This window comes from Nyctibius grandis, chromosome 1 (genome assembly GCF_013368605.1).
Source record: "Nyctibius grandis isolate bNycGra1 chromosome 1, bNycGra1.pri, whole genome shotgun sequence".
Lineage (NCBI taxonomy): Eukaryota > Metazoa > Chordata > Aves > Nyctibiiformes > Nyctibiidae > Nyctibius > Nyctibius grandis.
In genome coordinates, this window is record NC_090658.1 from 14,368,449 (window position 1) to 14,392,352 (window position 23,904).

Here is a 23,904-nt window from a genome sequence, read left to right on the forward strand (position 1 = left end):
CAGAACAAGTGTTAGATGGTGGAGAATGCTTTGTCAGGTGCAGGGAGGGGGTGAGACATACAGCCCGTGCTTTGACAATGGCAGCAGAGTGCTGAAGTGTTGCCTCTGTGTCACCGTGACGAAGGGCCTGAACGTCAGCCCCTTCCCTCTCTCCCTTTAGCACAGCATTAATAGGCTTGAAAACCGACAGGAAAAGGGGCGATGCAACTGTTGCAAACGCGGGCTCTGCACCCGAATAATACGTTGTCCCGGTGGGCGCCCAGGGCGGGGCTGCACCTCCTCACGCCCCCTGCACGGCGTCAGTCGCGGAGCTCCCGCCCAAACCCGTCTCTCAGCAGCTGCCCTGCCACCCACTCGCCCCTTTTCCTGCCGTGATCCTCACACCGCGCCCGGGCGCTGCGGTTTCCAGGAGGAGCGCAGCTTGCCTGGGGTGGTGCCAGCGCCTGCCCCCGCTCCCCTCCGCCACGTTCCCGTGGCTCCCGCCCCGCAGCGAGGGCGCATGCGCGCACCGGCGTTCTCGCCCGCCCGATTGGCGGCAGGGCCCGACCAATGAGCGCGGGCGTTGCTGGGGGACGATGCGGGCGGCGCTATGGAACGCGCGGGCGGCGCTGCTGTACTCGCTGGGCGGCTGGACCATGCTGGGGGCGATGCTGCACTACAACTCCACCAGCAGCGGCGGCGGGCCGGGTATGGGCTAGTGCGGCCCCCAGTCCGGGCGTGTCGCCTGGGGTCACCTCGGCGGGGTGTGGTGGCGGCGGCGGGTGCGTGACGCGGCTGAGGGCGGGCCTGGCCGAGGGGGCGGGGCTTCGCTGAGGGGGCGGGGTTTGGGCACCCTCCAGGCCCCGGGCGACAGGCGCTGCCGGCGTTGTGGTGCCTACAGCCCCGGTTCGGGGTGCTCCCTCGGCCGAGGAAGCCAGGGCCGGGCGCTGTCTGCGCTGAACTGCCCTGGCAGCCTGCCTGCCTGCCTGTCAGGGCTCCTGGAGCTGTGCAGCTGCTGGGTGCGAGGGCTCCGCATGGGATGGGTGAGCTGTCGCGGCCTGGCAGGGCACCCGAGGCCGGCTCCTGCGCCCAGCGCCTCCTGGCATACCGAGGAGGTTCACCCTGAAGGAAGATAAATCTCGTGTTGATGGCAAAAGCATGTGCTTTATCTCTGGTGACAGGAACAGCGTCTAGACCCTCTCCGATTTGTTGCTTTTATTTGCACTGTGGGAATGGTTCAAAGCTGCACCAGGGGAGGTTTAGACTGGACATTAGGAAGTATTTCTTTAGCGAGAGAGTGGTCAAACATTGGAATAGGCTTCCTAGAGAGGTGTTCGATGCCCCAAGCCTGTCAGTGTTTAAGAGGCATTTGGACAATGCCCTTAATAACATGCTTTAACTTTTGGTCAGCCCTGAGTTGGTCAGACAGTTGGACTAGATGATCATTGTAGGTCCCTTCCAACTGAAACAGTCTAGTCTAGTCTAGTCTAGTCTACTCTGTTGGCTCTCTGTGTTCCTCTTGCTCTTCCTCAGGAGCCTGCTGCTTACTAAGGTGTAGTAACGTGGACCTAGCCATAATGTGGATAGCTGGGAAGCCAGTCATTATTGCTGTAGTACTGATACTAGTCCAGTACCAGTGCAGCATCTAACTCACCCTAGTAAAACGCTTCTTCTGTCTACACAATCGCCACATCTTTGCTATTTATGTCTCAGAATTTGAGAAAAAGCAACAAAGAAGACAGAATGCCTATGTGGCTGCTGTTTTGCCATGATGAAGGGATAAAACCTTTTTATTGCTATGCTCTTTTTTTTTTCTCTCCCCTTACCCCCTCTGTTCCTTAGAGAATGAAAGTGATCATCAGGCAAACCAAGGAGCCCACAAGGAAGTATTCACTAGAGAAAATGTTTTAGGATTCAAAGTGACAACAATAATAACATACAGGGACGTTGAACCTCCTATTACTCGACTGCTCAGGCGTGTGAAATCATTCTTTGATCCTAATGACGGCCCTCCTTCTGAAAATTGAGCAGTCTGGAAGCTCAGAACTTTGTGCTGGAGCTGGCTTCTCCGAGAAAGTCGTCCTGATGCCTGGCACCAAACCGTCAGTGGGAAACTTTCTCTCACGTTGCTGAAGCGACAGCTCCATCTCTGACACAACTTCGCAGAACTTGCAGACCTTCTCATCTGCTTGGATCACTGCTGTTCTTTGCATGTGTGTTCAAATTATTAAACGCAAACTGGGTTGTGAGACGTTAATGAACCTGCGTGCTGCCTGGTGTCTTGTGTCTGACGGTCTGACCAGGTGGCCGTTGCGGCTGTTCTGTGAAGGTGCTTTCCTGGCTGGTATGCAGGGCGTACCCGGGTGATCTGCAATCCCCTCCTCAACTGATCAGCTCCGAAACGGATACTTAAAAATGATTAGTAAATGGGAAGGAATGTAGTTTAATCTTTGGAGTATGAGAGCTGTTAATTGTCTTTCAAATAAAAGCTTTCAGGAGATGAACTACAAGTGCAGAAATACTACTGTAAGCTGAAAACTTACTAAGTTTTCTGCTCCAGACCCCCCACCAGCCCCTTGTTTCTGTAGGGATTTCCCTGATCCTTATACGTACTACCTCCCCTTGTAGGGTATTGCCCCCAGCTGCTCTGGCTGTAACTAACTTTCATTCTATAGGGTTTTCCCTAGCCCTTGTGGGCATCGCCTCTTTTCACAGGAAGCGGCTCCTGGCTGCTGTTTTCTATAGCTATTTCCCTCAGCTTCTCTTGCTGCTGACCCTCATTGCTGTCGGGGCTTCCTCCCCCTCTCGCTGTAGCCACCACTTGTAGAAGGCTACCCCCAGCCCCTGTACATGCAGACCTTCCTTTCTATAGGGGCTTCCCCCTACCTCTGCAGACAGCTCCTTTTTTCTATAGGGGCTGCCTGCTGCCCCTATAGCCTTTTCTAGGACATTCCCTCCCACCCCACCACTGCTCTAAGGTCTCTTCACAGTCCTTGGAGACACCACCTTGCTATAAGGACAGCTGTTTCCAGCCCTTCTGCCCACACACCCCAGCTTCTATAGGAGCTTTTACACCACGAGCCCCAGCCCATGCACCTACAGACCCACATTTCTATATGGGCTCCTCTGGTCCCTACAGCCACCACCTCCTTTTCCAGAAGGCTCCTCCCAGCCACTAGTTTCTATAGACACCCCGCCTTGTCCCTATGGGCATTCCTATAGAGGACGCCACCCCAGTTACCTGCATTTGCTCCTTTCAGTTGGCGACCCTATAGGTGCAAACTCCCTTCAGAGGAAGGCAGCCCCTCCGCACGCAAAACATTTATAGACACCTCGCCTGCCTCTACGCGTTTCTATAGAGGCTTTCTATAGGGGACGCCCCTACGCGCACCCCTTGTGCCTGTGCGATACCGTACCCACTCCGCGGCCCTATAGCGCAACTCGCGGGGGGGCTGCGGCAGCACCTCCAAGCCGCCGGGGGGCGCTGTGAGCGAGGCGGGCCGGCAGGGAGTGGCCGCCGTTGCCCAGCGCCACCGCCTTCCCCCCCGCCACCAGCGGCGCCGGGCCTGCGCTGCGCGGCCGCGCCACCATGAAGGCCATCGTCCAGCGGGTGGCCCAGGCCAGTGTCACAGGTCAGTGTGCCGCCACCGGGAGGGTCACCGGGCCTCCCTTCCCCGCCTCGGCCTCCACCGTTCCCTCAGCGCCGTTCCCTCCTCGCGTTGTTGGTGTGTGTGTGGGCAGCGCCACGGTTGCCAGGGTCGTGGTTTGCATGTGTCGGCGCTATTATCCGAGTCGCTGCCTTGCATCGCTGTCGCGTGTCGGCAGTGCGGTTTGCGAGTCGCCTCCTTGCATGTGCTGCCGCTACGATCGCTGTCATCTCCTTGGTATTGGGCGTGTGTGTCGGCAGTGCTGTCCCAGTTGCCACCATACGTTGGTTGCGTGAAGGAAGCCAGTGATAGCTTGCTTAGCTGCTGGTGGGTGTCCTGACAATATGTCCCTGCTATTGCACTGGTTGGACCTTTTGTGTTCAGGATGATCCCAAATCCCCAAATACAGGCTGGGCGGAGAATGGATCGAGAACAGCCCTGAGGAGAAGGACTTGGGGGTGATGGTTGATGAGAAGCTCAACATGAGCCGGCAATGTGCGTTTGCAGCCCAGAAGGCCAATCGTATCCTGGGCTGCCTCAAAAGCAGCGTGGCCAGCAGGTCGAGGGAGGTGATTCTGCCCCTCTACTCCACTCTTGTGAGACCCCACCTGGAGTACTGCGTCCAGCTCTGGGGCCCCCAACATAAGAAGGACATGGAGCTGTTGGAGCGAGTCCAGAGGAGGGCCACGAAGATGATGAGAGGGCTGGAGCACCTCTCCTGAGAGAGTTGGGGCTGTTCAGCCTGAAGAAGAGAAGGCTCTGGGGAGACCTTATAGCAGCTTTCCAGTACCTGAAGGGGGCCTACAGGAAAGCGTGAGAGGGGCTTTTTACAAAGGCATGTAGTGATAGGACAAGGGGGAACAGTTTTAAAGTTAAAGAGGGTAGATTTAGATTAGATATTAGGAAGAAATTCTTTACTGTGTGGGTAGTGAGACACTGGAACAGGTTGCCCAGAGAAGCTGTGGATGCCCCCTCCCTGGCAGTGTTCAAGGCCAGGTTGGATGGGGCTTTGAGCAACCTGGTCTAGTGGAAAGGTGTCCCTGCCTGTGTCAGGGGGGTTGGAACTAGATGATCTTTAAGGTCCCTTCCAACCGAAACCATTCTATGATTCTATGATTCTATGAAGTTTGCATGTGAGGCAGTAAGTCTGCCTGCTGTGGAGCACAGGGACAAGGTGGTGTGCAGCAGGGTAGTCTGCACGTTAAATAAATAACTTCTGCTTGTGTGTGGCTGGTCAGTACGCACTGGAAGAACATGCTCACAAAAAAGTGAGGAGCACAGCTTTTGTACACAGCTGGTACTGTGGGTACAATAGTGGTCAGACCCCATCAGCACTGGGATTGTGGCTGACTTACTGCCACATTTCTGGGTAGAATTTAGACTGTTGTTTCTGGCTTTTAAAGAGTTTGAGATGTCCCTCTGTGAGAGAGAGTGCTGTGCTTAGCGGGAGGATAGATTTCTGAGCTGGAGGGCTCATACCCAGATCGGATGGAAAGGAAGATTCTTTGGGAGGAGCTTTTCCCCCTGGTTTGCTTCTGCCCATTGGGAATAGTCCAGATCTGGCCACTGGTGTGCAGGCACAAGCCTTCAGCTTTTGCTGGGGGCCTGCTCTCCTTTCATTTCACAGGATGTTTGGAGCTTTTTTTCCCAGTTGTATGAGCCTGGGTATAGTTTTAACAGCTGGGTAGCTAGTGCTTATCTCAGTTTTAAGACCTAACTTAAATCTTACTACAGTCATCTTAGACTCAACCATGTTAAGATAATTTCAATTAAGATAATTTAATTAAATTAAGATAATTTAAAACATTTCTTAGGAAAACACAGTCGATCTCTGATGGTTTGTGTTTTATTGTAAATGTCATTAAAGAGGTTGTGCTCCCAACTAGGAGGGTAGAATTTGCAGGTGGTTCAAAGTCTTGTTTCAAAAAACCCATGAGGACTATATAAAACAGAAATCACCTTTTCACAACTAATGCAAAGTATGTGGGGAGTGGTGGGGTAGAGAAATCGAGTACACTTATTGCTATCAACTAGGTGGATAATTTTTACAAGGATTGGAGAGAGTTCTGCCACCTCTCTGGCTAGCACTGCCGATCCAATTGTAGTAAATTTGTATACAGTGTTTTTAATCTTGAGCTAGTCCCTCACAAATAAGTCACGATATTGGGAAGGTTTTTGAAAGAGGGCTGCTACATGATCTTTACTCTCTAACAAACTCAAGACAGAGAAGAAGGGTTTAGAAAGATGTTTTCTTTGGTGGTTGTACAGTTGCCAGCTGAAGTCAGTACTTACCTGTGACATAAAACAAGACAGTGTGTTTAGCCGTACTTTTCTTTTTTCCCTTCTTCCCCAGTGGGTGGTGAACAAATAAGTTCAATAGGACGAGGCCTCTGTGTGCTGCTGGGAATTTCTTTGGAAGATACGCAAAGAGAGCTGGAGCACATGTGAGTCACGTATTTCCTTTTGCTTTGTACTCTTTTATTTGTGCATTTCTGACACTGAATCAGTGATACCTGTGCAGTAGCCAAACAAATGGGGCAACTCAGGTTTGCCTGTTAGTTCTTCTTCAGGTTTCTTAGAGTTTTCTTTTTATGTTCCATTGAGAAAAATCTGTTGCCATTACCTGTCTATGTGCTTTTTATCAAGAATAGACTCAAAAAGGAGGAATCAACATGTTGGGTTTTTCTGATCTCCCTTTTTAAAACGTCTGTCATTTTTACTGTATGAATTTACCCTGAAAGACTCCGTCCTTCAAGGATGGGATGTATCAGAAACCTCCAACTCTCATTTTAACTTGCACGTGAGGAGTTTTGTTTTTCCAAAAGGCTGGATAGTCTCATCAGTTACTTTGCTGTAAAAGTGAATCAGTTTTGGCAGCCTGGAGGGCTGGCTCTGGCCGTCTGTTCCATGGCCAGAAAATATTGTGATTCATCTGGCAAACACATGGAAGAGAGAGTTCTCCAGGGGCTTCTTCTGTCTCCTTCAGACTGTTCATTGTTTTAGGGATGACCTCAGTTCTTATGAAGGCAAAGAAGAAACAGGTAATAGAGCTAACGTCAAGAAGAGGAAAGGCTCAAGTGGCGAAGAGAGAAGAATGTGAGTGAGGGTGAAAACAACCCTTAGGAGATGTGGAAGAGAAAGTAGAGATTGAGGATGTGAACTAAAGGTCACCAAAGATCTCACAGAAACATGTGAAACTTGTAGAGAATTGCAGCAAAGCTGAGGGTGTTTTTATTATGACATGCTCCATTGGCTTGCCTTACTGTTTGCCTCTTCGGTGCCTCTTTGGTAACATTTGCTCTGTTGTTGTTTCTCATTCATACCTTGGTGAATGTGAAAGATGCTTCTGAATATTGCAAGCGGGGGTGGTCCGTAGTGACTGTGCTCTCAACAGTAGGTTGTTTGGATGACTGACACAGGAAAGGCAGAAGCCAGCATCTGAAAAAAAGTAATGAAAGAAATCAGCTTAACCAGGCTCCTCAAGTCCTATTAAAGGAAACTTTAGTGATTCTGTAAATGAAACAACAAACATCTTTATTGTTAAAACACAGCTGTGACAATGATTTAAGCCTATGTGCTGGGGCCTTTTAACCATCCACTTCATTCAGGAGTCAATTCCGTTTTTCTTTGACACACACAAATTGGCAAGGATGTTTTTTGTGACTGTGCCGCAGAGGCATTGGAAGAGATGACCTTTCAAGGTCCCTTCCAACCCAAACTATTCTATGATTCTATGATTCTATTCTATGGCCATAACAAAGTCTCAGCTTTATTTTATACTGACTACCTCACCTCTGGTGCAGTACGAAATGCCTGGCTGATGACTGCAATTGAAATTCTTTGCACTTGATGTGCTCCCTTGTTTATAGATGCTGCAGATTTGTAGAAGCTAAAAGAAGAAACCAAAGACAGGAGAGTGGCATGCGTGCACTCTTGTTATCAATCAAAGTCCAACCATAGACTGGGTTGCAAGTCTGCCTGCTGCTTTTCAGGATCCATTTGTGAAAGTCCACTTGTCCTCTCCGAGTATTCAAACCAGACAGCTCTGCCCCCCCAGCTCTAAAAATCAGCCCTAATACAAATACAAACAAGTCCCAGTCACCACTTTGCTGCCACCCGCAGTTCTGCACTGTTCCCTGTCTTCCTCCTTACGTCCTCATGAAAAAGTGCTGTCCTCATCTGGCTTGCAGGGCCGGGTTTGGGAAGAATGCTAGGAGATGACAAAGCTGGAGGAATAGATGTGAATCGTGTTTGGAAACAACCATAGTTTAGGATGATCTCATTTCATACTGAGTGTGATTTCCCAGTGTGGTGTGGGAGGATTAAAATTGCCAAAGCTATTCATATGTTAAATAATGTTGTGACACATAAAATCAGATAGTAAAGAGTAAGCATTCTTAGTTCCTATGCCATCTTTATGTCACCCTGTAACTTGCAGTTATTCTGTCCTGATCTCATGCTCTGTGAAATGATGATGTTAATCAATGGTCTGACAATGTTATGTGTAAGGGCTTTCTTGGATATGGCTCTGCCTAATGTGACGAGACTCCTGTGGTTTCAGAAGGAAGGGACAAAGGGATATCTTTTTATGTGGAGGCAGAATGAATATGCATCTGCCTTCCCTTTTATCTCATTCTGTGTGGTAGGCATTAACTTGTACCTGTTGATACTGCATGGTACAATTTAGGAGTTATCTATCTTTTTCTTCTCCTAGGGTTCGAAAGATCTTGAACTTGCGAGTATTTGAAGATGAAAGTGGGAAGCACTGGTCCAAAAGTGTGATGGATAAACAGTATGAAGTGTTGTGTGTGAGCCAATTTACTCTCCAGTGCATCCTGAAAGGAAACAAGCCCGACTACCACATGGCAATGCCCACAGAGCAGGCGGAGTGCTTTTATAACAACTTCCTAGAGCAGCTAAGAAAAGCCTACAAACCAGAGCTTATTAAAGGTAAGGGCAAAAGGTTGGTAAGGTCCTTGATGTGACCAGTGGACCTTGTTTGTATGTGCTCTTCGCTGATTGTTACTTTCTTTATTCTGTGATTTCTGTCTGTGTTGCAAAGGAGCTGTCTTTACATGGCAGTAGATGAGGGAATGTTATTTTCACTAGCACTAATTTTCACTAAATTTTCACTTTCACTAGCAGCCCGGCAGGGTGGTCACTCCAGTCCTCCTCCAGCCAAGCCGTTTCCTGGCGTTCCTCTGGAATAGTTTGATATGTAGATGTTCATGTACTGTTATTGGCTGTACAACATGAGCAATGACAATGTGACCCAGAGAGGCTGCAGCCATGAGAACAAGCTCTGGGGTCAGGCTCCCTCAAAGGCTAGATGTTTTGTGCTGTGTAGCTAGATTAACCCAGGAAGAGCATTTTTTTCTGAAGCATATGTGGTTAGTCAGGCTTGAAGGCATTGCCAGTGTGTGATGGACAGCATAGTTCCATCTGTCATTTTATTTTACATTCTGTTAAATGGTAATGATGACAATGGGAGGTGTAATGTGCTACTTGAGAACAACGTTTGATTTAGATTATCTTTTCTCAACTCTATGCCAGGTATGCAAGAGTTTTCTCTTTACCAGAAAATGCCTGGCTTCCCTTTGCATTTGTGCTCTATCCACCCTTAATCTTTTCTGTTTGCTTTTCTGTTTGCTTTCTGGACATTTTCATATTTAGACTTGAATTTTTGATACACTTGCCTAGAAGACAAGTGTCTAGAAAAGACTGTTTTTTAAATGGGGGCTATTAATAGATAAAGGTCAGCCTTACTTTCCTTATGAGCAAAAACAGGAGAAAAAGGCAGAAAACTGGTAGCTGGGGAAAGATTTAGAGGCTAATCCTCCATATTGACTGTAGATGAAGGTAATTATCCTAGTGCTTTCCAAGGAGGCACAGTAAAATGCACACATAAAATGTCCAGTACCTTGATATGTTCTTCCAATCAGCATTTGTTGATGGTAAGGAATGCATTTGTGATACCTCTTCCCTGCATCCCTTTTGGTCCGTAACATAGAAAACTTCTGTTCTAATGAATTCAGAGTATGTGCTTTTTGAATCTTTATCTTTGTTGAGTTACGACTAAGTTAGGACCCATTCCTGTGCCTCTGAAACCAGTGACAAAACTTCCTGGGGAGTCAATGAGAATAAGATTTGCTCTGGTAAGATTTGATCAAGTTGGACCTTTATGTCCTGGTAAACTAAAAGCAAGAATGGACTTCCTTCTTTAACTTAAATGAGGTGTGGAAAAATTGATTTATCTCTGTATATCTACACCGTAATCCTTGGGCTTTGGAAAATGCTCTGTTTCTGAAATACTTTCAATCAGTTTATATTTTGAAAGCAGCTTTTTGAACTTCGCTTTTCAGTGAATAACAGTTATACACCTGAAATGAACAGCCACTCTTGTAAAGTGCCCATATTTTGGCACTTGTTTGCCAGTGCTTCCTACAAAAAGAGCTTTCACTTCTGCATTTTTTTTTCATGTTGAAAACATAGATTTAGAAACCCAGGAGTGACTGTCTGTGCTATTGTGTCATATAAAACACGCATTTGAAACTGCTGGCAGCACTGGAACCACATGTTAATTTATAAATTTGCTTTCTTTTTGGGCTGTGCCAATCTGTGTTGTGCTGCATCCAAGTCTGTTAGACTCTTACGATCAAAGTTTCTGTTGTGCCAATTGCTTTGCCAGTGTTTTTTTGTTTGTTTGCTCGTTTTATCTATTTATTTTTGTGCATACAAAGTTTCTGATGCTTGGTGGTTTCATGGATAGTAGGCTAAGTCCTGTGGTTGCATCAGCAGAGTTTACAGTTTCCCTGAGCTGAGGTGCACTACAGCACAGAGCCTTTACACATTGTCAGGCTGTATGTGAGCAGGACTGCTTGAGTGTAAGTATAACTTTGTGAAATTGTAATACCTGGGCTGTGATTTAGTGTGGCAGGCAAACATACTGAATTTCGCCCTGAAAAAGTCCTAAGGAAATCAGATCCTGACTTGCTGGGAGGGCTGTGCTACGTGCTACTGTGTTACAAAGGGTAATGGGAGGGCCCTGGGAACGAGCACTGATGAATGAGCTGCTGGGCTATTAAAATAGGCTTAGTGTATCAGCATGAGGCTCTACCTTCTGTCTTCAAAATCTGTACTCATGTACATATTTCCCCTACACATACATGTACACACACACAATTGTAGTTATTGAGAAATCAGAGTTTGATTCTCTGGATTGCTGTAGGTGCCCTTCCTTTTGATCTTACCAATTGCTTAATGCATTTTAGAAGAGTAATTTAATCATTTAAAGTGGAATTTGTGTAGCTGAGTCAAAGACAGATCAATAAATGTCTTGCCATACTGCCTAAGAGCTTTGTGCTTTCTAGGCTCTATATTTTTTCAATAGACTAATTCGGCTGTTGGAAGTTGAGCTGCTATGTGTGCCACTGTTGTTGGTGCTGGGCAGGCAGCTCTTCTGTCTGGTGTCTCGTCTACCCGGAGCTTGCCAGCTAGGAGGTCAGAATGGCAAGTGTTCCCCAAAGAGAAGGGTAAACCATTCTTTCACACCCAGAGCAGGGGGACATTTGACAAATAAAGTCTTGGAGAAGGCTCAGAGCCATGACTCCTAGTTAACACAGATGTCTTAAGACTGCAGATGGACACCCATGTCTAGGAAAGAGCAGGTTGCATCAGAAGGCCTTGCTTATCTTGCTTCAGTGCTTTCTTGTGAAATTCATTCTTAAACACCTCACTCCACTCTGAAGAGCAGAGCTGGTGAATGCAGGTCTGAGTACTCTTGTGCAAGCTAATATCCAAAAACTAGGCCTACCAAGAGTTCTCCTTGTGTGCCAGGGCATTTGCTCTCTGTCTTGAATGTGGGTTTAGTCTTCTGAGGCAATAAGGATTAGTATGGCAGAGTGTGAAATATTTCACTCCCTTAATAGCAATATCTGAGTAAATATGAGAGGGCTGTTGCACAGTTTACTTCAGATTAAGGTTTGGTTCAAATTAAAAGCAGAATTATTCTCTCTGAGTAATTCCCTTTGTGAGTGTTGTCACTTCGGAATAAGAGCTCTTATCTGGAGCAGGAGTACCTGGATGGAGTTAACTAGGAATAGCTTTCCAAGTAGACAAGCTTAGAAGTAACTTCTGAATAAAACCAGTGTGAAGTTTCTAGGTCATAAGGCTTGAGATATGTCCAAAAAATATTATGAAAGTATGTCTCATTTTCTAATCTTTAAATCTCAGACGTGGCTTGTCTGTTTCACCTCAGATAAAGGTCTTTGCCTCTGAGGAAGGCACGCACACCAGGTTCTAACAGAAAAGGAATTTGAAGAGATAGGTGTCCAGCAGAATAAACTTGTCACTTAAGTTATACTTGTAGGATCCTATTTTATTGAAGAGGATGTTGCAAGGAGGTGACTTGCAGTCAAGCAGTCTTAAAGTGGGGAAAGGTACTTATTACATTGAAGAGCATTGCAGTATAAAAAGCAGGAAAAGAAATAGTATTCAAGGGTAAGTTGCTAGTGTCTCCCATGGACAGCACAGGGTCATGTGATAAATTTACCCAAAGTTGCTGGGGTAACAAGCAACATCCAAGGAGGGTGGATTCTTTCTTCTCCTTTCCTTCTGATGACAAAATGAAAATCAAACCAGACAGACTCTTGGGACAGAGAGATGGAAGAGATGTCTTCAGTTTCTTTGCAGTCCTGTGCAGAAAAGGGGTTTATCTGCATCAGAGTTTGAGAAGTTGCATTCAAGGGCAGAACAATCAACTGCTTTGCAGCCTGTCTGCCTGAGTGCTGCTCATATCACCGGTGGTGATATGTTCCACCGGTGTGCTTTTCGGTGAATGCAAAATACAGTGGTACCACAGATGTCAGTCTGTTTTAGGGGGGCCAGGCTTGTCTCTCAGCCTACCTCTTCAGGAAACTGTAACACACAAATGAAAAATGCCTTCTCTGAAAGGTTATATGAATTGCCGTATATTGACACTACAGTAGACACTGGAAGGCAGGAAGGCAGGAGCATGTTTTTGAGGCAGACAGCCAACACTGGTGGAGATTCTGCTGAAGAAGCATCTCTTCCTGAGGAGGGATTAGGCACCGATTTAAGAATGAATTGTGAAACTATGTTTTAGCTTTCCCTTGTTCTTTCAGACAAGACCAGACGCTGAAGCTGCAGAGAAAAAAGCTGTGTTACAGTGAGGCCACTTCTTGAAAAGAGCTGTGAGGACCAATGGACCACTAGAACCCTTTGGTTTTGTTGTATAAGGGAGCTGCCAGCACAAAAATCCAGAAGCGTCCCATGAGGAAAGCATATACTGTGCAGGGACGATCGTCCCTGAAACTACGGGACGCATCAATTTGTGATAAGGGGGGGTGGCAGCTGCTTCTGACAATAACATCACCTTTGTAGTATGTTTGAAAGCTTGAAGATGATGGTATGTGGTGGTCCATAAGACATTGTGGATTAAGACCAGTAAAGGGTTTTTGGCACGTGTGAAGAAATTCTCTCTCAGTTGGCTTTTGAAATCATTTGAGAGAATGAGGTTGCTGAGATGGAAACTCACACTGCCTTTCATATTGTGATGGTTGCAAGGTGCTGAGACCCTTCCTGTCTTTGAGAGAAAGGTCTGGAAGAGAGAGGCTATAGAGGAGAGCAGCATGAACAGACATTTCTGGTTTAAGTACTGTTTCCATTAGCTCTAAATAAACTTTCTGAGCTGTGATTCACCTTGACCGGAGGTGACCTTGGGTCAAAAGACTGGAAGTTTCAGTATGAGGAGAATGGGAGGGAGATGTCATAGAAAGATGTCCCTTGACAGTAGTTCTGATGCCAAAACAAGATAGAAAGTGCTTGTGAAATGGGAGTGCTTTGAGTGTTCTGGTAAAGGTGGGGGCTTATTTGACCACTTTATCAGCCTTTGAAAAAAGGGGCCTGTGAGGTTAACTTTCTTTTTAGGCCCATACATGTATGGGAAGGGCAAAAGGCAGTCCTTTTCTGTGAGTAAAGTACAGCAGAGAGATGATACAATATGTAGAGAGCTATTTGAAAAGTTGTGTTCCCACTAATGAAGTTTAAGATGGTATTTTTTGTTTATTATTTTGTTAAAGAAAGATGCATTAGTTTTGACTGGTTTATGTGATCAGCATATGGGTATCTCTTCCCATATACACTGTAAATATAACAGCAGCCCTTCTAGGAGCAGCAGCTCAGGTAGGGTCTGCTTGATCTTCCTGAAGATGCAATAAAACCACTTTCTAAGCATGTCAATAGATCCTTCCCTCATTGTCTGCTTGAAGGTGTAGAATCTTATTTTATTGTGCTTGTCAGGTGCAGAAACTGTCCGTTTCTGTGCAGAAACCGATTCTGTGAGATTCCTGTGCTGTAGTCAGTATTTGTTCTCTAAGACACTCTTACACATTATGGTAGGTAGACTTCAGGTGTGCAGATGCAGGAAGCATTCTTCAAGCTTTTATTTCTCAGTTGAGAGTCATCTTTGAAAATGTGTGTCTGCATGCTTCACCAGTGAAACTATAAGCTACAGGTTTAGGGAAAAACTACCTGGGTTTTCTCTGCAGGTTCTCATCTATTATGGGTGGCAAAGGGTTTGAAAACTGTGCTGGAAAATTATAGTCACTCTTTTTTTGATTGCACTGACATCTTTTCTCAGTGGGACCCTTTACATGTTCCAGGCTCCTGCAGATTTCTAAAATGAGAACAGGTCTTGATTTTTTTTACTTGCTTTGCAGTACTTTTGTCTTGTCAATTTTCTGTTATTTTCCGTAATTATTTAGTAACTCTCTTTTTCTTCTGCACCGTTAGCTAGCATTCAGAACACACTGATCCCTTCCTGAAATACCAACAGCTTCATGGTATCTCTATTTACCCAATCAAGTTAGTTGCACCTTTTTAAAGCAGTAACTGTTGATGTGCCAGTAACTTCTGATGTGCCATTCTTTGATGCCACCGCGGCCTCAGTTGTCCCCTCCCTCCAGAGGGTACTGACCCTACAGTGGAGTTGTCAGATGGGAAGACATTTTCACTCCTGCTGTAATAGTTCTTCTTAGGTTATGTGATGCAAAACTGGTCTGCACACACAGAAGGGAGCACAGATGCAGGCAGGGGAACCCAAGTTCTAGACTTAGAATTGCAAACCCTGTCCAGGCCCCTCCCAGGGCTGTCCTGGGGGACCCTCAGTCCCGTGGTGAGGAGAAGAAACTGGACTCCACACAATCCAATGTGAATCAAAGTGAAGACGCTTTATTAAGCATAGGCTGTCCCTTTTATACATTTGTACTTTCCCTGGCTGCAAGCATGTGCATTGCTCTTGGTTAATATTACTGTCCGCGCTTCAAGCACGCACTTATTTGATGTGTTGATTGGTTACTGCTCTGCCACTGGTCCTTTTTTGATTGGCTCCATCAGTTCCTGTTTCTTCTCCTCCATGTTCGGCTCCGCTCGGCTACTCCCTCAATTCTTGTTTGCTCAGCTGCTGTTTTTCCTCATTGCTTCTCTCCAAGGTCGGCTTATTGACACTAGCTACATGACTCTTGTCATGCAGCTAGGCCCTCACTCCGTACTCTCATACATCTGGCTCATTACATGACCATTCTCCTCCAGAAACCCCTCTACACTGTGGTCCAGGTGTGATGCCCATCCTAGGGAGTCAACAGGAGGGGCTCTCTGGAGCACCTTTTGGATTGAGGGGGGTCACTGTCTAGAGATACAGGACACATGCAGGAGCAGAGCATTTCAGGGTCACACAAGACTTATTATGGGATGTTTAGATGAGGAACCAAAGGCAGGGAAAGGGTTGGATCTAGGTGATTTCAGGAGGATCAAGCATGGGAAAATCAAGGGATATGGGTATAAAAAGGGCCAGCCACAGGTAAGCAATATCCGGTCAGTACGCTTGTGGCCATGCCCTGTACCTGATCAGCACAGTCTGCCTTGTCGTCTTACTAAAGTCCATTTCTAACTATTTTCCTGGGTGAGGGACCCACTGTTTTGTGTGCATGTGTGTGAATGGGGGTCTGAGTGCAGCAACTGGAGTGGGACCATGGGTCCAAGGCCCCTGTCTGTGAGTGAGGGTGAGTGAGCAGATACACAGCAGAATGGGCTGGCAAGGAGCTGTGGTGGCCAGAGCTGAGTCTGGGTGTATGTTTCTGAGGCTGAGACCACAGGAGGAACTGGCTCCCGGAGGTACTAGAGGAGTCCTGGCCAACTGCTGGAGAGACCGGGGGTCTTTATGGATGAGACCTGTGTGTGTGCCTGTCTCTAAGGGTAAGACAGGGCGGGGAGCCAGCAAACTGCCAGAGAGCTAGGGGTAGATGTGTGTCTGTGTGTGTGCATATGTGCGAGGGGGACTGTACCAGCAGCTGGAGCAGGGCTGCAGGCCTCAGGGACTTGTATCCCCAGGTGCCAGCATCTGGGGAAGCCAAGATCTGTGGGCAGCTGCTGGGCAGACTGAGTGTCTAAGCCCAGCTGCTGGAAGGGTTCATAATGTATATATGTACGTATTTCCCACTAATGGACCTTCATCCTGATCAGCCAGTGAGGGGTTCAAGGTGAGGCTGTAGGTGGTATTTGTGTTAATGGAGCACTGAGTGTGTCTGTGTTGGTATCTGTGCAGCTAGCTGTGTGTGTATATATATATGTGTGTGTGTAGCATACATGTGTTTGTGTGTGTGTGCCTATTGGGAATACATGCTCAGCCTTGCTACTGTTTGGGCCTGGGGATGTGCAGCTGTGGCAGCCATGTCAGGTTTCTAGATTCTGTGGGGCAAAAAACGTCTGAGGAGTGCAGCTAGTAAAATTGTGCAGCTCTTCATTCAGTAAATCACATTCCTTTTCATAGAAATACTTCCTCATATCATGCTCTTGCCCCTTTCCCACTGGCGTTTCTGTTGCTGTGCCTCTTCAGTGGTCAGTCCAGGAACCTTTTGTTTGGCTGATGGACCATTGGCAGCAGACTCTTGTGCAGTGCTATAGTTCTTGGCTTTGCCAGAGCTTGTATCTCTAGCTCATGGGGTGGCTTGTGGCATACAGCCTTTGGAAAACCAGTTGGGCAGAGGATCTGTTGTTGTCATCAGCAAGTTCGCTGATGACACAAAACTGGGAGGAGTGGCTGACACACCGGAAGGCTGCGCAGCCATTCAGAGAGACCTGGACAGGCTGGAGAGTTGGGCGGGGAGAAACTTAATGAAATATAACAAGGGCAAGTGTAGAGTCCTGCATCTGGGCAAGAAGAACCCCATGTATGAGTACAAGTTGGAGGCAGACCTGTTGGAGAGCAGCGTAGGGGAAAGGGACCTGGGGGTCCTAGCGGACAGCAGGATGACCATGAGCCAGCAGTGTGCCCTTGTGGCCAAGAAGGCCAATGGCATCCTGGGGTGTATTAGAAGGGGTGTGGTTAGTAGGTCAAGAGAGGTTCTCCTCCCCCTCTACTCTGCCCTGGTGAGGCCGCATCTGGAATATTGTGTCCAGTTCTGGGCCCCTCAGTTCAAGAAGGACAGGGAACTGCTAGAGAGAGTCCAGCGCAGAGCCACAAAGATGATTAAGGGAGTGGAACATCTCCCTTATGAGGAGAGGCTGAGGGAGCTGGATCTCTTTAGCTTGGAGAAGAGGAGACTGAGGGGTGACCTCATTAATGTTTATAAATATGTAAAGGGCAAGTGTCATGAGGATGGAGCCAGGCTCTTCTCAGTGACATCCCTTGACAGGACAAGGGGCAATGGGTGCAAGCTGGAACACAGGAGGTTCCACTTAAATATGAGGAAAAACTTCTTTACGGTGAGGGTGACCGAACACTGGAACAGGCTGCCCAGAGAGGTTGTGGAGTCTCCTTCTCTGGAGACATTCAAAACCCGCCTGGATGCGTTCCTGTGTGATATGATCTAGGTAATCCTGCTCTGGCAGGGGGATTGGACTAGATGATCTTTCGAGGTCCCTTCCAATCCCTAACATTCTGTGATTCTGTGATTCTGTGATTCTGTGATCTGTTGTGATATGGCCCATATGTGTTGGACAGGCCTAAACATGCTTTTTCGTTTTCCTTTTTGTTTTAAGCAAATACCAGAGTTCTTACAGGATGTGACAGGGAAAGACTGAAAACTCTTGCAGAGCTCTTTGTCCCCAGTAACACATTCGTGAAGAATCAGGACAGTTTGGTTTGACCTCTGTTCAGTCAGGAACATCACATGTTGCCATGGATAGCTGATGTGGACCTATACGAAGTCGCATGTAAATAATCCCAGTGGGTGGTTGCTCCACTGAAGTTTGAGCCTATGGGTTTCAGCATGTTGTTGCTCACTGTCTGAGGTGGTACTGGAAGTGTTTTTGGTTGTGTTGCTGAGCAGGCTTCAGGCCTGCCTTCCCAGTAAATGAGACTGTTCCAGTCTTTGGATAACTGCTCTCCACTTGCTGCAGTACACCTTTTTCTCTTCCATGCATTTGTATTGTTATGGTAGTGTCTGTTCTTGTTGCTGTCCCTACAGGAAGGTCTAGAAAGGCTACTCAGTTGTGTGGGACAGGAGAAGAGAATATGTGAGAGTGAGCAGTCAAGTAGGCTCAGCCAGAAGTGGGGTGAGTTTGAGGCGTAGAAAACTGGACTAGAAAAAATGGAGCAAGGAAGTCTGCACAAATTAAAATGAGATGTGAGGAGAAGAGAGCATGCAAAGGGATGGCTTTTGTAGCCTATACAGGATAAAAATGTCATGGGTCTGTTGTGATGGAAGCTTCTCAAATGCTTACCAAAAATGTAGTCTGTGCCTCAGCTGGTGTGCTAATAAATGCCATTGATGACAAATGACATAGACATTTCTGATTTCAGAAGCGTATTCTTGTGACATAGGCAGGGCTGAGTGAATAGACACTGTCTTTTTTTCTACCCTTTTTGCCAAACTCTGTCAAAGCACAGCCTAGGTGGAAACAGGAATGTAGAAATTGCTGTAGCAGATTGGGACTGAGCTGCACACTAGTGTCTCCCGCTCTAGAGTATCCAATGTCAGATGCTTCAGAGTAATTTTTTTTTATCTTTTGCTTATAAGATTTCTTCAAAACATCAAGTGGTTAGCTGGACTGGATCCCTAGGCTTAGCTGTTACATCCTTTAGAATTTCATCTCCTGCCTGTGAGAACTGTCCTGCGTATCCTGAACTGGGAGCACCTTGATTATCTGTAGACTTGGTTTGTTTTGTGGACATTTCTGTACTTAGGTGCGTATTTATTGTCTCTGAATGTCAGACGACATAGCTGGGTGCCCATAGACTGTTTTTTTCTTAGCAGCTTCTGCAGTTTGTTAGTTGGCTGTCCTTTTATGCATTTTTTTTCTTTTTAGTAGCACATGTGGTGAAGAATTTGGTATGTATTATCCTTCCAAGGGCCCTCAGGACTTCTTGTCTCTTCCCTTTTCAGATGGCAAGTTTGGTGCCTACATGCAGGTACACATCCAGAACGATGGTCCTGTAACAATAGAACTGGAGTCCCCGGCTGCCACTGTCGACCCTAAACAGGTGAGTGAGCCAGAAAGTCTGTCTGGAAATGGTGAATGTATAGGCTGTGCCTCCCCTGCAAATGTAGCATTCCTGTTATGAAGTAGTATAGCGTTCCTTAGGCATGAGGACCTTGTGCTTCCTGTACAGCCTCTGAAAAGTTAAATAATTGCATTGTTTTCTTCAGTTCCCTGGCCTGTAGATAGCTTTCTGCTGTCCTGATAAAGTTCATGCGTATGTAATGCAAAACAGCTTTTTACAGTTTATTCTTGCTCATCATTAAAGCTGCTGTTTAAGCATGACTCGTTAACTATGTTTTTATTGTGTCTGGACCCCCCTTTTTTAGTGAAGTTTCTTGACATTTAGGAGCTTTTGCATGTGGGTGGCTGGATGGAACTGGAGAGCTGCCTTTGTTAGAAACAAGAGAACAGCAAATTTAAGTCCTGAATTTGTCTGGAGTGGAGAGGAGAGTTAGCTCTGCTGAGGAACAGCACAAGCTATGCTGAAAATCAAATGCAGTGATGAGGTTTTCTTATCCTCTAAACACAACAGTGACCAACTTTTCCAGGCTGAAAGAGAAGGAGGAGGGATTGTTATTACTAGCTGTCCTTCAGTGAGGCCACACCAACCCTATTTGTGTAACACTTCACTTAACCTTGTTAAAATTGTTACTGCAGTTTCTAAGAAGGGCATGAGGGGAGAACCAGGAAACTACAGACCTGTTAATCTAACCTCAGTACCTGGAAAAATTGTGGAGAAGGTTATACTGGGTGCTACTGAAAGGCATTTAAAGGACAATGCAATCATCAGGCACAGTCAACACACGTTCACGAAGGGAAAGTCCTGTCTAACTGATTTGATATCCTTCTACGATAAGGTCACCTGCCTAGTGGATGAAGGGCAGGCAGTGGATGTAATTTTTCTGGATTTTAGTAAGGCTTTTGATACCGTCCCTCACAGCATCCTTCTGGACAAGTTGTCCCACTGTGGGATGAGCAAGTTCGTGTGTGCTGGGCGAAGAAACTGGCTGGTGACCAGTCACCAGTGGTGTTACTCAGGGCTCAATTCTAGGGCCAGTTCTGTTGAATATATTTATCAATGATCTCGATGCAGGAGTTGAATGCACCATTAGCCAGTTTGCTGATGATACTAAACTGGGAGGGGCTGTTGATTCTCTCAAGGGACAAGAGGCCTTGCAGAGGGACCTGGATAGATTAGAGCATTGGGCTATGATTAATGGGATGAAATCCAATAAGTCCAAATGCTGTATTCTGCACCTAGGACAGAGTAACACCAGGCACAGGTATAAACTGGGAGAGGAGTGGCTGGTGAGCAGCCCTGCAGAAAAGGCTCTGGGGGTGCTGGTTGACAGCAGGCTCAATAGGAGTCAGCAGTGTGCCCTGGCAGTCAAGAGGGCAAACTGCATCCTGGGGTGCATCAAACACGGCATAACCAGCCGGTCAAAAGAAGTGATTATCCCGCTGTATTCAGTGTTAGTGTGGCCTCACCTTGAGTACTGTGTGCAGTTCTGGGCCTCACAATTTAAGAAGGATATGAAGGTCCTTAAATGCGTCCAGAGGAGGGGAACAAAGCTGGTGAAAGGGCTGGAAGGAATGTCCTATGTGGAGTGGCTAAAGACTGTAGGTTTGTCTAGTTTGGAGAAAAGGAGGGTGAGCAGCAAGCTCATTGCTCTCCACAGTTTCCTGAGGAGGGAAGTGGAGAGGGAGGCGCTGAGCTCTTCTCCCTGAGATTCAGTGATAGGATGCGGGGGAAATGGTTCAAAGCTGCGTCAGGGGAGGTTCAGACTTGACATAAGGAAACGCTTCTTTACTGAAAGGGTGGTCAAACACTGGAACAGGCTTCTAGAGGGGTGGTCGATGCCCCAAGCCTGTCAGTGTCTAAGGAGCATTTGGGCAATGCCCTTGATAACATGCTTTAACTCTTGGTCAGCCCTGAAGTGGCCAGACAGTTGGACTAGATGATCATTGTAGGTCCCTTCCAACTGGAACTATTCTATTCTATTCAGTCTTTTCTAGCTGCAGTTTGTCCCATGTACAGTGATCCTACCAAATTACCTGACCAGTTGACCAGCAAGATAAAATCAGTTTGCTGATCAAGTCTGTCCTTGAGTTGTCATCTGAACGTCACTATTCTGAATTAAAAATCAGACATTTTTGTTTTTCAGCCAGCCATGTATCTTTATACGTGCTCTTTTAAAGCCTGCTTATAGGTTCTGTGATAACTGCAGTGCAACTCGTGGCTGTAGTTGGTGGGAATTATGTGTCTCCTGGGACTTCTGCATATCTCAAAATATCATACTAAAGGCATTTGGAACTTACTGGGAAAAAAAGCATGGGAAAGCCTAAAGAAGCATGTTTTGTTGCCTTAAATGGCTAAGGTATCTTGGTTTGGAATTGGTTTTGTTTTACCTCCAAATTCTGTTCTGTATCCTTTTTCGATGTTTTAGCCCCTGAAAGAACTACAGGCCCTGGACTTTCTGTACCCTCACAGCATGAGCATAAAGAGTTCTTAGCCCAAACCATGCATAATTAGCAGCAGCAGCTCTGTCTTTGGAGTGATGAATGATTGTAATGTGAGCGCTCACATCCCTACTTGGAGGAATTGAGCTGCTGACTGATTTGCTTGGGAAATAGAGTCTGCAGAAAGCTGGATGGCAGAGGAACGGAGTGCTTTGATGTCCCCTTTGAACTGTTCATCAACCCGCAAGAGGGTTATGGCCCACTGTTTTCAGGTGCCATGTTTATGGTATAGACTTGTTAAGGCTGAGGTTTAGTTGTGGTACTTGTGGCAGTATTGACCCTCTGCTTTTGCAACTCCAGCTCTTTGTGAAATAGGAAAAGGCCTGCTCCCTTCATGCCACTGAGCAATGTTTACTGCACAACTCTCCATGCTCTTGCATGACTGTCTCGGGTGCAGGTGGCCATATCCTTTGTATAGCAGCATTTATTGTAGCCTACAGTTGAGGGCATTAGTGGCAGGATGTATGGCAGCATTGTGTCCTGCCTTCTGTGACTATGAGATGGAGCCCTGTGGTGTCTTGGTCTCTAGGGCAAAGCTGGTAACCAGTGTTTTTTTGCTCAAGCAGTCTAGTGGGAATCATTGGTGTAAGGGTAGGTGGATCCCTGAAGGATGGCACAGTGCAGTTTCTGACTGAAATGGAGAGCACTGAGAGAGCTTTTACCTCTGCTGTCCTATTTGTGAGTGTAAAATAACCCAAGAGGAATCACTAGGGCATGCTGGATTTTGCAAGTTTCCATCTCTTTCTTGGGGAACATTGGCTTGTTTAAGGGTTTTGCCCTCACAGTTGCCTGCTTTTCCCATCTGACAACACCTTCCTGGTGGCCATAACATGGGCTGAAGACTGGAAAGGGTGCTGGTTTTCAAACTTTGTCTGGCATGAATTCCCTGTTTAATGTGAATGATTCTGCTTCGGTCTTGCCTGCGGATTGCCTTCTTTTCCTCCTTAAACCTCATTCTTCATCAGCAAAGATGAGGCTTCTTGTGCAGGATGTGCTTAGAGCACTGTTATTTATCCTAAGGTAGGGTTACACCAAGTATCTTCTTACTGAGTCTGTGCCTGGACCCTATGAAAAGGAGGAGAGAGTCCTTCTGTGGGCTGTGTGGGTTCTGGACAGTCCTTATATGAGAATAAGAGTAGTGTAAATTTGCTTACCTTCTTTCTGCAATGTGTTGTCCGCACACATTTCATTAGCCACCCTCAGTTCCAGCTCGTTGCAAGTCCTGCTGTGGGAGATTCTCATCACAGAAATGGAAGAGCTCTTACAGTGGCACAGACACCAACCGATAAAGCAGCCCAGCCATGTGCGCTTTGGATGCACAAATAATCTAATCTATGCCACATTTCAAAGTACCTCATTTACCTGAAAATTGGCAGCTCTTTTAACTGTTACTGGGTATCCTTTCCAGCTCATATCAGGACCTTAAACACACTGTTGGAGGCACTACTGTTTCTGACACTCATAAGCATCCTTTCCTGGTATTATTTGACATGTGTGCTGTCATCTCTCACCATTCATGCAAGATGTGGGATGAGGAAGAACCAATTTAAATTTGTCATTCTCTTCTCTCTTCCCTGCCCTGCCTGTTGCATTTTTTTTTGCTGTCATACAGTGTGTTGATTTCCCTGTAGCATGGGAACTAAGGCTCAGAGATGGTGTGTTTTTTATCTTTTTGCTTTCTGCTTTAGCAAGAAGAGATAAATAAATCATCCTGCAGAATTTAATGTGATGTTATCAGAAAGAGATTAGACAAATAATTGCTGATGAATAGCTCTTTATGTCATTGGATGTGACAGTGAAATACCTCTTTTTTTGAGTGATTGTCTGTGGTTGTAGTTGGTAATCTGTTCTTTATAATTCCTTACCAATGTGATTAGTAAAAATACATTTGAATTAATTAATCCAAATGTATTTTTATATTCCTGATGCTAGAGACGTAGAAATAAATCACTTGCAGAAATAATTAAAAAAATTAATCAAACAATAAATATGTCCTCCTCATATAACAAATATATATATGTGTGTATATATATATATAAAATATCTGTCTCTGTGTGTGTGTATATATATATGTATATAAAAGAGAATATCCCAGCTGTTTGTGAAACCCTGGTAAGCCGGAGAAGCTACTACAGGTCAATTTGTTGTGAACTGTTCCATTCTGTTGTTGTCTGATTCAATAGTAAGCAAGTGAATTGGAAGTATGAAGTAAATCAGAAGATTCTTACACCAGCAGTAGTTAGTGATTGCTGGGCCT

General features: G+C 46.2%; 2 protein-coding genes across 2 annotated transcripts in view; both read left to right on the top strand.

Moving 5' to 3' along the window:
- Positions 1-527: 527 nt before the first annotated feature.
- On the top strand, positions 528-2,240 carry SMIM26 (small integral membrane protein 26). The gene is made up of 2 exons (XM_068411205.1): positions 528-687; positions 1,822-2,240. Exons 1-2 carry the CDS (start codon positions 576-578, stop codon positions 2,004-2,006), a joined length of 297 nt encoding a protein of 98 aa, XP_068267306.1. The 5' UTR covers positions 528-575; the 3' UTR covers positions 2,007-2,240.
- Positions 2,241-3,491: 1,251 nt separating this feature from the next.
- DTD1 (D-aminoacyl-tRNA deacylase 1) overlaps positions 3,492-23,904 on the top strand; it is a 30,451-nt gene continuing 10,038 nt past the window's right edge. Inside the window, exons 1-4 of the mRNA XM_068408181.1 lie at positions 3,492-3,611; positions 5,980-6,070; positions 8,341-8,576; positions 19,031-19,128. Of these exons, the coding sequence (XP_068264282.1) occupies positions 3,569-3,611; positions 5,980-6,070; positions 8,341-8,576; positions 19,031-19,128 (468 nt within the window). The 5' untranslated portion in view covers positions 3,492-3,568. The remainder of the gene's footprint in view (positions 3,612-5,979; positions 6,071-8,340; positions 8,577-19,030; positions 19,129-23,904) is intronic.